Source organism: Gouania willdenowi, chromosome 13 (assembly GCF_900634775.1).
Source record: "Gouania willdenowi chromosome 13, fGouWil2.1, whole genome shotgun sequence".
In the NCBI taxonomy this organism is placed as follows: Eukaryota; Metazoa; Chordata; class Actinopteri; order Blenniiformes; family Gobiesocidae; genus Gouania; species Gouania willdenowi.
Window position 1 is genome coordinate 25,170,119 of NC_041056.1, and position 14,397 is coordinate 25,184,515.

The 14,397-nt window shown below is 37.0% G+C and overlaps 1 protein-coding gene across 14 annotated transcripts in view; it reads right to left on the reverse strand.

Annotated features, from left to right (window-relative positions):
* gramd1bb (GRAM domain containing 1Bb) overlaps positions 1–14,397 on the reverse strand; it is a 122,323-nt gene that overhangs the window by 59,442 nt on the left and 48,484 nt on the right. Inside the window, exon 2 of one of the 14 annotated variants that reach the window (XM_028463987.1) lies at positions 10,124–10,167. The exons of 12 other annotated variants lie outside the window; for them this stretch is intronic. In XM_028463987.1, coding sequence (XP_028319788.1) covers positions 10,124–10,167 — 44 coding nt within the window. Of the gene's footprint in view, positions 1–963; positions 1,423–10,123; positions 10,168–14,397 lie in introns of those variants that run through there. One more of the 14 variants, XM_028463989.1, reaches the window with a different exon arrangement.

A 14,397-nucleotide genomic window follows, 5' to 3' on the forward strand; every position in this document is an offset into this window, starting at 1 on the left:
TAAAACTGATGGCTGCAGATAGTAAAGTAACCTGTGTCAGTCCTGGTCCTGATTAAGTAAGCCCAGTCTGTATGCTACAGAACGATAAAGACACCTTGTACTGCCAGAGAAAATCGCTACACACATAGAAAGCACTTAGATATATAAAAAAGTCACAATAGTAATATCAATCTGTGGACTGATTCGCGAGGCTAAAAACACACACAGAGGGTGAAGAAGAGACGGATCAAAACGAGAAGTCCGCAGACCAATATAGCAATAATGAAGTAGACATAGACGTTTGGGAAATTAGAAGATCCTGTAGGGAAAAGAAGAGGACCTCGTGAAAGTGAGAAATAAGGAACCGGGACGCACGTTGTCGGAACTGCTCTCCCTCAATTTTTTATTTTTTTATTCCTGCAGTGCTCTGTAATTTGCCTCTAAAAATATCAAGCAAAAGAAGGAGGAGCGTAAACAAACACAGAGGGAAGTGAGGATAAAAGGAGGAAACATGGTTGAAAGAAAGGCAGAAGACAAACACAGTGGTGCTTAAACAGTGACAGTGAGTGCAGAGCCACCTGCTTTGCAGACGCGTACGTCTGTGCAGAGATGAATCAGGACAAGAAAGCAGCAGCGAGGGTGGTAGAGAGAGTTAAAAGCAGGAGGGATGGAGGGAGCATGTGCCTGCTCTTCTCCAGGCAGCCACGTGAGTGCCTTTCCTCAGCTGCTGTGCTCACACTGAGCCAGCCACAGGGGAGCAGAGCAGGGTCGCCACACTTACAGCACAGAGAGAACACTGAGTGACCATGGGCACAGCTTACAGCCTGTAATGTGACAGCTTATCCCTTTCCATGTGAATATATTGACTCAGAATCAACAGTCAATAGCGCCAGGCCAGAAGACATGTAAATAATAAGTGCCACAGAAACATGCTGGCCTTAAAGCCACACAGATGAACAGGTTGTGCCCTCTGTTTGCTCTTACCAGGCAAGCTTGAAGCCTTTCATTAGTACAGCGAGCAATGTCTGACATCCAAAGCATGTTGTGGGCACTGGGCTGCCCGTTCACACCGCTGCATGTTGACTGACAGCCTGCCAGTGCCTTGCCTCCCATGCACAGACCAGAAGAGATGCCCAGAGATGGTTGGAGGTCCAAAGCCTGTAAAAGATGATCCTCAGGTTTGCTCAGCCCTCTGCGTTTTACATTCCTCTGCCTGGATGACGGTGCCGCAGTGCTGAGCACATGTGCCAAATATTCATGCCTCCCGAGGATTCTTTAGTTTGCTTAAAAGAGAAGGTGACCTGCATCGCAAACCTCAACCACTTCATCTGCAGCAGGCGGTAGAAGTAGGATAGCTAGCTACATGCAAATGAGCATCAACATGGGCGCTTTATGCTTTCCCTCTGACTCTGTCCCCCGTTCTATCCGACTGTCTCACTGTCCCTTCGCTTGCACACTCAAACTCTCAGCCTCCGCTGCGGATGAAAGCTGCACTTGCTGTGCTCACAGTGAGCAGGCGCAGGATTTCTACCCTCCCCCTCCCCCTCCTGTTCTCTATGTTGTTTCCCTAGATGGCTCTCGGTCTCTATTTCTCTCCCAGATAAGCAGTGCTAGCCCAGTGTTGGTGGACAAGAGCAGGATAACCTTTGGTCATCACAGTACAACTAACCCCCCCACCCACCCCGCTTTAACCTCTGGTCTATGGATGAGAAGAGAATTAAGAGAGGGGGACCTAGTGCAACTCCTCACTCTCCTATTGCACTTCAGCCTTAATCACTGTCAGCAGCTAACACTGTTAATCTCTTAATGCACTGAGTGTAGAGGGGTTCTCCCCTGTTTATAGCTATGTGCTGTTAGTCAGCATCCATGATGAATCAGTTGTTGACTCAGGTTGCACAGTTAGCTATAAAACATGTCTTTTTTTCCCCTGCATTGACGAAATGTTTTAAGGTTTGTTAAGAGTTATACTAGTTTGACTATTGAGCTTGGGTTAATTCGGCATCTTAAAACCAGTTTTATATCAACAATTTCCCCTTCAGATCATCAGTTCATTGATTGACAATCAAAGTCTATTTTCTCTAACTGAAGGTGTTAATAAAAACACTAGCTTAGACCTTTCCATATCCACTGGCAAAGCGTGCAGCACATTCTTTCTGTTTAATCTTCTTAGAGCCCTGCACGCACATCACACCTCATTAGGGTTGACTAATACCAATGAAAACCACTCACCATCAGAACTGACTTGGGCAGCACAAACATACACATGTGCTCACACAGCCAAACACTAACATGGGCTTTTCTAAAGGTTTATGGATAATTGTGAATGCGCTTTATCCAAAATATTCTTTTCACATTCAGTAAATTAGTGATTATGAAGAAATAATTGTGTACAAAAAAATAATGACACTATATCTAAAAAGGCAATTGCAAACAAGTAAAGTAGCTCTTCACTTTTATTGAACAATGTAAATATACATGTTCTATTCATTTTGTACCACAAGATGGTGCAGTGAGGTATTCCATCAATTTGGCTCAATGTGTAAAGAAAATGATTAGACATCAGTGTACCTGTACATTTCATTAAAAATCTGCTGTAAATGATAAAAACCGCCACAGACTCCTTGTTTTTTTTTGTTTTGTTTTTTAAAAAGCATCACTGAGGGAATATTTAATCAGTCAACATAAGACTGGCTCTTCCCAAGCACTAAGGTGAATGTTCTGGGACTACAGTAGAGAAAAAATGTAAAACTGAAGAAAGGAAAACATACAAATATTACAGGGAACTGTTTTTTTTTATTCAGGATTAAGTCACACTTAGTTCTGGAAACACAGGACCAGTGCAGAGCATTTTGACTTAATTTTTAGTCTGTTGCAATTCTTTCTACATCAGATTTTCCTGTTTACATTATTCCAGGTTAACGTGATGTTTAAAAGCATTAATATTCCAATTAAATCAGTGAGTCCCCAGTGTGTCCAGCAACTTGTGTTTTCCTTAATCTATTTACATTTAGATTTTAACTACTGTCTTATGATTAACCCACTTCTGCTTCTTCTAAATGATTTTTAACACCCAAACATGTACACTTGATGTCACAAATATGCTCACAATTATCAAAATAAGTACTTACCATTGATTATTAGTGGGCAAACAGACGTGGGTTTTAATACCTTCAATACAATCATAATTTCATTTAGATAGGCAGAGATTAATCAGATAAAGGGGACACGATTTTGATTTTGTCTGTGTCCAATGGGTTTTTCTGCATGTGCCTTCAATGAGCACATTTACAATGTAAGTACGTTTAAACAGAAGACCCCGAACATAAAAAAGGGATTATATTCAATCAAATGATTGAATGAAAGAAATAAAAAGATTAACAATTATAAATAACTAAAGTATGTTTTATATCAGGATCTTTCCTATTTGTGTGTGATGCTAGTTTAGTGGTGCTGAAAGGACAGCTCCCTGACACAGCAGACTGTTAGTGAGCTCTCTGATGCCACCTTCTGGTCTATACGCAAACAAACAATCAATAAATAGAAATTATATTTAAATAATTAAAAAGGTGTTCCCCTGGTATGAAAATAGACCAAATTAAATTACATTACAAGCAAAGGAACAACTATTTATAATAGACCGTACAGAAGAGGAAGCTTCCTTTAACACATTTTGGGGCACTATGAAGGCTAACACTAAAACACATCTAATCAGGTCATTAAACAAGCAGTCACGCAACAGTGTCCCTTTTTTCAGTATTCCTTGGACCTTAATTTAGCCCAGAGTTTTTTTCATTCATTTCTAAGAATAGCCGTGGCAGATAATCTGGTTTAATCCCTCTACACATGCTTTGTTAGATTGGACTGTGCAAAAGGCTCAACTCTTTGCAATAGTGCCCAGTGGGCGTGTCTTACGTAGGTGGCACATCATGGATTAGGCTGATATTGTGCCTTTCAACATTAAAAGTGCCTCAGAGGTTTATTTGCGCTGAGTAGGCAAATGGATGGTCATCTGACAGGCGGGCAGTTTGTGTATTGATGAATTGACCAATGCTGGATAATGAGTTGTCAAGGTCACAGTGAGATGTGAAAAAGAGCATGTGTGGACAGCTTGTTTGTATTTACACAAACAAGAAAGACATATTTAAAGAAAGCAACCATTGTATCAAAGCAGTCAATACACACAGGCGGGGTTGAGGTCAATTATAATTGTTATCGCGTTGTTGATAATAATTATTTACAATTATGGTGTAATTATACTTGTAATTTAAAAAATCTGCTGCTGTGTAATCATAGTTGAATTGTAATTGAGTTCAGATAACTGACTTTTTAATTGTAATTACCATTAAAATTCTATAAAAATGTCAATTATAATTTAATTAAACATAAAACAGTTGGCTTACACATATGTAGTTAATTATCAAAATATGTTTTCCCACTACATGTTAGTGAATCTTTACAACCATAAAGGTGTTAAGGGTTAGCAGAGCTAGGGGTATATGGTTTAAAAAAAAAAAAAAAAAAAATATATATATATATGTATGTGAATGTAACTGATGTTTTGTACAAAATGTATAGCTATTGCTAAATTCCTACTGATATTATAATCCATGCACTAAAATGTAAATGTAAAATTTTTAAAACAACATTGTACACAATACACACATACATACAATCAACACTCTATATGAATAAAAGTTAGTACAATTTAAATTGAACTTGAGGAATTGATAACTTCACTGTAATTGCTTTTCAAAAGAAACAGTAATTGGAAAAAATGCCAGTCACCACAATTATAACTGAATTGTAATTGAACATGGATCATTGAAGACGTAATTGAAATTAAAAAAAAAATTTGACCCCAACCCTGCACACAGGCCGGGAGCAGAGGTCATCTTACTTGGACTGAGCTCGATTGGCTGAGTTAAATTACAACTATAAATAAAATGGTTTCTTTTCACAAAAGGATAGTGCTGTGAGGGTAAAGCAGATGGCGTAGTGATACAAGCAATACAGAGGTAACAAATAAGCCAGGAACAGTAGGAGGAAGCAGTGAAAATATGACTTAACACATGCAAACCTGGACGTACAACACAACAACAGATAGCAGCTCAGCAGAAAGCCAGAATCATTTATAATGTTATGCAGAGAAGATGCTGAGATGCAGGCGTAACTCTCAGGACAAAAGAAACCCGACACAAAGAGTCAACGGGGACAAAAATATGAGAGCGAGAAACAGAAGGAATGCCATTTCTCCTCAACATTAGCCTGACCCAAAAAGTGATAAAGTGAAATACAGATGGTCCTCTGCACAATAGGCATGTGTGCCTTGAATAAAAGAAGAATCTAGATGTGCTGACGTTAAAGCGCTCATTTATAAAAGCCTTTCACTTCCTGTGTCTGCTGCAGTAAGCAGGATGAAAATAGAAACCATGTTTCTTTTCCACATTTCTCTGACACACTCCTCCCTAATTACTACACAAAGCACAGGGCAAAAGAATAGAGAAGGGAGGTGGGAGCTTTTAGAGAACCACTCTGTAGGTGTTTGATGATAGAGATACAACATCTCCTCACCACATACTTTGGTAATGGTTACAAACTAAATTGTGCATTTTAGTTTTTTTTAGCATATAACTGAATTGTGTTACTTTTAAAAATATATATATATTTGAATGAACCCTGGTGTAAAATGACTTGGTAATAGATAAAAACATCAGTCACAGGGTGAAATAATCAGTGTGCAGTTGTAGTAAGATTCTGAACCCCCTCAAATAAACAAATACACATCCAGAGTGGACATGGTTCTCCAGGACGCTTAAATTTTCCTTACAGTGCAGCAGTGTACAATGTATGAGAAGATTTGCATTGAAAGTCTGTAGGAATTTCTGCAACAATTTCTAAAAAGTTATAAAAGGTGTAATTCTCAGCTAGGCCACATTGTAATAGCCTTGCTACAAACCGTTAAGTTTTCCACCTGCATATACGGACCAAGCAAAAGTGAAGAGAAAAGATAAGGCTGCGCAATTACTTGAAATTTGATTATGATTTTGATATCTAAAAAGAATAACGTTTGGCACACATGAAACAAACGATTATTAATACTAACTTTGTGTTTTTAATGCGCGCATGCTAGCCTCTGCCCCGCCCCTCTCAAAGCCAAAGCGAGCGTGCAGGCCAACACGAGAAAAGATGTTGCTCGCGGTCTTGAAACATGGCAGTAGAAATGCAGCAAAAACACTTGGTAAACAAGCAAGGCAAGTCAAATTCTCTCATATAGGAACACTTTGGGTTTGATAATGAAGACCTAGATTCGATGTTTACATTTATGAAAAGCTCATCTCAAGGTGAGTATTTTATTTCATAATTTCGTATTACCAGTAAAAAGATCAGTAGGTGCCAAAGTTCATGATTTCACAAAGGTCATATTTAAGGTCAAGAACTCCTCAAAAAAGTGAACAAAGTGAGACCTCCACGCTCTCAGTATGATAAAGCTCAGCCAAAACAAAACAATACTTTTTTCCTTATAACTTGGCCACTGGTACCATTGAACAACATTTCTTTCAACGTGTGACCTTGACCTGCGCTCAAGGTCATATTTAAAGTAAAGGTCAATCTTTTGTTTTTCCTGCATTATTACTTTCAATTCCATTAGTAAAAACAACAAAATTGTCAACAAATCCAGATACAGGTTGTCATTTTTGACAATTTTCAATTGCCAAATACGTATTCGCCTTGCGAATACAGGTCTTGCCTCGTTTACATTGTTTTGTACAAAAAATAAACAACTTTTTAGTTGACAAATAATCGTGATTTTCATTATGACGTGATCCGTGATTATAATTTTTCCCTGTGGGAAAAATCACATCACTTATAATGTAATTACTTCATAGTTGTTTTTAAAAACAGCTGCTACTGTTGTTGTACTGCAGTTATTATGTCACACAACCGTGACTCATCACACACATGACCCTGGGATCCTTCAGTATAAAGCTGCTCTGATTAAAAAAAACAAAAAACAAAGATGTCACCACACAATGAGATCTCTTATTGATGACCTTTACAGATGGATTCTACTTCTTGTGGAATTCATTTTAATGCACTACTGTAATCCTCCAATAGCTGACACTTATTTGTGAAATTTATGTTGTAAAAAACAGATTATTAAGAAATAATATTTTTAGTTTTGAAAAGCCTATATTGTCAGTCAAATGTTTACTCGTCCTCCTGAAATATGTGCTAGTGATTGGTTTACTGATAAAAAAAACTATTCTAAAGATACATTACTTGAAAAATTACTTTCACACGAGTTCATCATTATGAAGCAAGACGTGCACAAAGCGTATAGCGGAATCCATGGTGGAATAAAAAAGCTTTTTAGCTCTAGGTTTGAGTTGGCCACATCATCAAAGGCTAAACAATTACATCAATGAAAGGAAAACAAAACAAAACGTACCCAAACTTGAAAACCATCAGCCTGGCACTTGAAAAATTCTCAAAATATTAACTGTCACAAAAAATACTGAAATGATTTATTGTGACCAAGCTAAGCGCTTCAGTGAATTTATAGTTCACTATAAATGGTTCATCCATTACATTTATATTTAAGGTAGGGGAATAAAACATAAATATGATTACTCACCTGTTTATGCATAGAATTTTATAAAATTTTTGCAGTAATCTAAAGCCCTGACTGGAAAATGTTCTTCTTTACCTAGAATCTCCATATTAGTACCAATTTTTTGATGCATGAACTGTTCCCGGGTTATAAATTCAGATTTCCACCTACATAACATATCAGGGTCCAAAAATAGACTTTTTTTTTTTTTTAAATGCAATTTTTTCACCAAAAATGATCAAATCTGAAAACATTAGCACAAATCTAAAACACCCTGAGTGGATGTACATTACAGCATGGTATCAATGGTCCACCTTCCTTTCCTTCTTTAAAATCAGTTCACGACAAAGTTTTTTTCAAAATCCTCAAAAAACGCAGTTTTTTCACCAAAAATCGATCGGTCGTAATTTCTTTTTCAGTTCCTGGAATCCCCCCATTACTACCGATGTTTTGGTGTGAGAATGATTAGTGGGTATTGCATTAAAAGACCTACACCACTCTACACACAGACAGACAGACGGACGACAAACTGATGACAATACCCATTAGCTACGGTTTGTATACAGTCAAGCTATGTTCAAACTGCAGCAAAATACAGCACAAAGCAGATTTGTTTTAATGCCTATATGCAAACTGACCCATATTTAATCTGTTAAAGACAGTTTAAACAGCCCAAAGGTCTGTGGAACTAATAAATGACACAGAAGAGGATTCTTTCACCCACGGTACACCACAGATTTCAACTATAGTACTAAATAACATTTATCCTTTTGAAGTACTGGTACTTGATTGAAATTGTACTGAAGTACAAGGACAAGTAAATCATACATAAAATATTCAAGTACAAGTAAAAAGTAGCTCAATCAAATATCACTCAAAGTAAAAGTTACTAGTTACTTTCACCACCCACATTTATTTTTGGTCATAAATCATATAAAAACATCTCATGTATACATTTAAAAGGGCAGAATCCAAATCTTTCACAATTGAAACTCAATTTATATTCCACAAAGGCATCTGTAAAAAATAAAAAAGTTTGTCAAAATGTACAATTCTTTTTTAAATAAAATAATTTTTTTTAAATTGTCGGAAACAGTTCTATGACAAATACGCCATGTGGATAACAACATAATTGGTAGCAACCACAACCTCAACCAGATAAAGTGGCTGGGCATAATTGACTAAGTAACGGTTGGGTGGAAAAATGTATTAAATTACTTTATTTATTTAAAAATGTACTTAAAAACAAGAAAAATGACTGATTTAGAAATATACTCAAAAAAGTACAAGTACCCATATAAGCACCTCAATCACAGTACCGTGAGTACTTGTAATCCGTTACTTTCACCTGCTAAACAATAACCTCACCAATCTAGTAAAGAATTACGTTTTTATCAAAAATCTGCTACTTACTGCCACCTACTGACAAGAAGTGGTATATTAAAAAAAAAAAAAAAAAAAACCTCACCATGAATATCAAATGCTGTAATATTAGCAAATTTTCCATCTCATTTCCAAGTACCATATGTTGAGGCAGAATGGTTGAAAAACACTGGATAAACAGACACTGAGTAACCCCCTCCCATGTACTGTTTCCTCACAGTCGCAGCCACATAGCCCAGCCCGTACCAGGTCCTCATGCCAACTGTTGGTGTTGTTTTTAGGCAGATATGCTAATAGAAGAAACACAAATCCTCACATTAGCACACTCTAGCACTGTCTTGTTTTGCTTACAGCTGTTGCCGTCATCATAACCCACAAAGACCTTCAAGTATAACACTTGAGCTATTCTGGGCTTGAATGATCCACGTCACTCATGCCAACAAAGCCGACGCCATTTCTCAGAATTTCAAACATTGTAGCAATAAAATCTGAAAGGGATTATTCTATAGAGAAAATCAACAATAGGAGTAAAAACATAAAGTCTTGGCTTACGTCAAAAAAGGTCAATGACAACAACAATCTAGAAGAAAATGGCCAGAAAACACATTTCTGTAGCTTGTTAGTATTAAGGCATGTCTATTTATTTACAAACAACCTAGACATTAGTTAAGATTGTCTTGTCATTGGGATAAAAACATACTGCATAAAAAGAATGAGGTAGACCAAAAACACCTCTGAACGCTGCATGACAATCACTCCTCAGGTACTCTGAACTGGCAAAAACTCTGACTGAATTATTGATTTCTACATGAGTGTTTCCATGAACCTTTGTAACAGACTAAGCTGAGTGTTGTGATGAAAATGATACAGAAATTGTGATTGTGAGATGTGACGACTAAAGAAAGACTAAGATGTGCTTTTTTTAGATTACGTGTAATGTCTCTTGGTGGGAACTTGGTATTGTAAAGCATTCTTTGAGATGATTGATCAATTATTTTTTTTTTTTCTAATAAATGTGTTCCAGCTGCATGTGTGTGCTGTCAAGTTTTGAGGCTTTAATTCACCAACTCTGTCTACTTCTAAAAAGCCAACAGTCTTCCATTACCAAAGCTGTTTGAAGGGTCTCTTGTTTGTTGAGTTAAGTCCTACCTTTGTGGTTTCCATATCAGTTTCTTCCACTTCTTTTGCTTGGCCTATCAGTGAGAGAAGAGTAGATGAGAAGTTTTATAAAACCTCCTCTTTTAAGATTTCTTAATGTGACCACGCCGATGGCTGCTGTACGTCACTAGCAAAGAAGCCCCAATTTTTTTTGTATCATTTTATGTCAACTTTTTACATTCATATATAGCACACATCATTTGTTTAATATATAGTTCATTGATCAATTTCTCACATATTGCTCACAAATGCACATTGTGTCCGAGTACATCTCGAAAGTAAAACTTTTTTTAAACTTTCCATATGATACCATATTGCAGCCTTAAGTGTTGATTGATACTAATATTGATCTGATATGAAATCAACATAAATCATACATACCATCAAATTTAAACTCAAAACCCATTTCTTCCAATCTGCCCATTCTCTGTAATTCTCATTCCTAATTTCCCCAACGTTGCTCTTTTTCTTTTCTCTTCTACTTTGTATTATTTTGTTTTTAATATATTGCACTGTTTTTATTATGCTGCGTTCACACCGGATGCGTCACGAAATGTCCATACGTCCAGATTACATACAAAGTCAATGGATAGATGCGTCCTAGATGCGAAATCTTTCTAGTGCGGTGGTGCATTCCGATCCGCACGTCAAGTGCGTTGGGCGTGCGAGCGTGTTCCTGAATTTACGCATATCCGCACATCCGCAAGAGTTGAAAATATTGAACTCCTGCGACCGTTTCATATGACGAATGCCAATCAGAGTCTTTATTGATGCTGACGTCAGGCCGTCAACACAGACATCGGTCTGTTCACCCATTCAACCATGGAGTAGAAGCTGCGTGTGACCAACTGGAGCTGTATGACATGACCTTTATAACCGGGACCAGACTAGGAAGGACTTGGTGTGGAGGAGAATCAGCGAGGAGGTGGTAGTAGCAGGTAAAAGTTCTCTCTGTAGTTTTCATCTTTGAACGTCGGCACTGAGCTAGGATAGCATTAGCCGCTAATCACAACGGCTTTTTTCACTGGTAGTTTACGTTTGTGAGAGGAGAAAAAGGAGCACAGCTCCTCACTTCAGCAGGCAGTGAACGTCAACGAGGTGGACGTGTCGCTGGTGGGCGGAGGAAATTGGGGAAATTTTTTGATCCTGCGAACCCTGCGGTGCGTTTCGAACGGCAGATGCATCCGGTGCCGCAGAAGACGCATTCGGTGTGAATGCAGCATTGTTCTGTTTTTATTGTAAAGTCTCCTTGTAACATTATTATTATACTTTTATTACTTATTTTGTTGCGTGGAATGTTAGAAAAGGTTGAAAAGTCATATTTATCAAACAGAGAACAATGGTCATTAACAACAGCTGTGGGAAAACTGACCCATTTATTATGAACTAAAAAGAAAATTTTAACCTTAAATATAAGAAAATTCTACAATTGAATAAAAACAATTAAAAAAAAATAAATTAGAAGACCATGAAAAACAACCACAATAAATCCAATAAAAACAGAGATTTTAGATGAAGGCCAATATTGTAAACAGATGTTTTCTACATTTAAGCATGACTGTGCAATATCTGCTATTCTTTAAAGGCGTATATTTATGCTTTACAGTGTTAATTTTGCTAACTGCAAATTTTCATCATAGTTTTCATCTACTACATTTATTTAGGTGCGATAACTTGACTTTGACTAATTAAAAATAATAAATGTGAACAAAAACAGTATCAAAACATAATGATATAATGATATTGATACATGGGACAACATCCAATCAGAACTCATCCTATGATAAACGCTGATTGAAATGTTAAAAAAAATGCATAAACTCTAAAGCTGCATATTTTAGTCGACTATATCTGTAACAGATTCATGGTAGTCGAGCTGAGAGCAGAGGTCACGTGGTGGTCTGTGTGATTCTTCCTAATGGGGCCCAAGTACTGGGTGAACATGCTTCAATATCCAGTGTGGGATGCTCCAAGTGGATCTGTAGTATTGACCCCATGGTGTTTTAGTATTTTTTGAGCTGCAGCCTGAGGCAAGTCTATTCCACACAGTCTTTAGAAGAGCTCAAAGGGAAATCCATTCTGTCTATGAGAATAATAATAAACCATTGGAAAAGAGGATAAACATATTACACAACTTAAAAAATAAAGGCCTCCCAGAACAGAGTCAAATCTAGAAAAACCAACATCTTAAATTGAAAATCAATCTATTATAGAATATATCGATCAAGCTCAACATTAGTCCAGGCTTTAAGTAACTATAAAGACATTTTCTAACGTTTTCTAGCATTAGTGACACATTAACCAGTCATAACTAATGTTATAAGTTGCAGCTTAAACCCTTGGCAGCATTTGGTCAAATTCTTTATTTTACAGTCACAGATGGCTTTTCCTCAGCATGTTTACTGCTCATCCCTGCAGATAAGCATCTGCTTCAGTGCTAATTTGCAGAGAAAAGTGAATTAAAAGGTTGGCTCAGTGGTGTAAAGATGCACACATTTAGTGAGATCAGCAGGGCAGATTTGCTGAGGAGGAACAGTGAATAACAGTGAGCAGCATGGGGCACCCTGTAATTTGTCAGCAGGTCTGCAGCAGTGGAAACACACCAACACAGGACACTCAGACAGGTACAGTACATTCTGTAAGGTGTTGTTCCAAAATAGAAGCCTGGGTATATACACACAGCGCCTTAAAAATACTTTACTTGTCAGTCTTGTATTACACAAGCAACTCTGTCTTTATATATAGTTAAGTATAACATTTAATGTGTTGGATTCATTCTTTAAACACTCATTTCCATCCTAACAGACACTTTACCAAACAACAGGACACAATATTGTCTAGGTTCGAGTTGAAAAACAAAAAAAAGATTGATGTCACTGTCAGCTGATTACACGAGACAGGCTTATTCTATACCTGGGTATTCATCATGCAAATTGGCATATGTGCATGACATGTCTTCTTGTTAAATATCTACAGAGAGACAGATGTCCACCCAGCATGAAAACACATCTCACTGTTTTATAACTGACTCGGTTTACTAAATTGTGTCTAATGTGGACTATTTACTTTGACCACACTTTATCAACACAGATAAACTGATAGAAAAGGAATACAATTAATGCAGGTTCGAGCAAGTTATTCAGTATATCACCAAGGTTTTTCTCATGAATACAATATTTTTTAGGCTTTAGGGCAGTTGTTTTCAAACTCATTTTCAGTCAGGGGCAAAAAAATGGAGTGGGGGCGCAGATTTCGGTTGGGAAAAAAGAGCAATTTCAACATTAATGTGCCCCAGTTTGTACTTCCACATCTAACTGCAAAAAACAGTTTTTATCCAAGCAATGAATAGATATTAGGGATGTAACGATTCACTCAACTCCCGATACGATTCGATTCACGATACTGGGTTCACGATACGATTCTCTCACGATTCATTTTACAAAATGGGACTGTACTTAAATGACTGAAAAATATTCCTTTATTTTTTTGGGGGAAAAAAAAACTAGAAAATACTGTAGTATTTTCCTTTTATTTTTCATTGTCAAAAGAATCCCTTGATGAACTATTCAAAACAATGCAATTTAACTAAAAATAAATCTTGAATGAAATAAATAAAGGAATAATAAAAATGAAGAAGCCTATTCCTTTAAATTCTGGTTCCATAGTAAACAATACAAAACCGCATAATAGTTATTTTTCTTTTTAAAAGTGCAACTGAAAATGTATTTTGTGACTTAACAATTGGACCTGAAAAAAAAAAAAAAAAAAACAGTCTGCACTGTATTTGCGTCAGATATTTGTTTGAACCAGCAGAGGGCGATGGTAACCCAGTGGTCGGTTGGCATGCAGCTCAGTGCAGTGAAGAAGAGATGCTATGCTAGCAGGCAGAGTTAATAGAAAAACGTGACTTTTACAGATATTCACGTAATATTACAGATATTCTTTTGGTGCTAAAGGGGTAAGGAATCATTTATGAACATGTTTAAGAGTAGAAGGCGGCCAGAAATAAAGTATTTGCAGATTTCGCCCGCCGCCAAGACTTCTAGATAGATTAAAAAAGGTACTGCGATTCAATTTTCACAGCATCGATGTGAACCTTGATACCTATGAATCGATTTTTAACTGCCTTACGATTAATCGTTACATCCCTAATAGATATACAGGTATCAGTCCCTGTAGTGCCTCTACTCAAAATGGAGTTCTTTTGACACATGGTACAAGAAAGAACTCCTGAAAATATTCCAGTTTAAATGAATTTATGAATT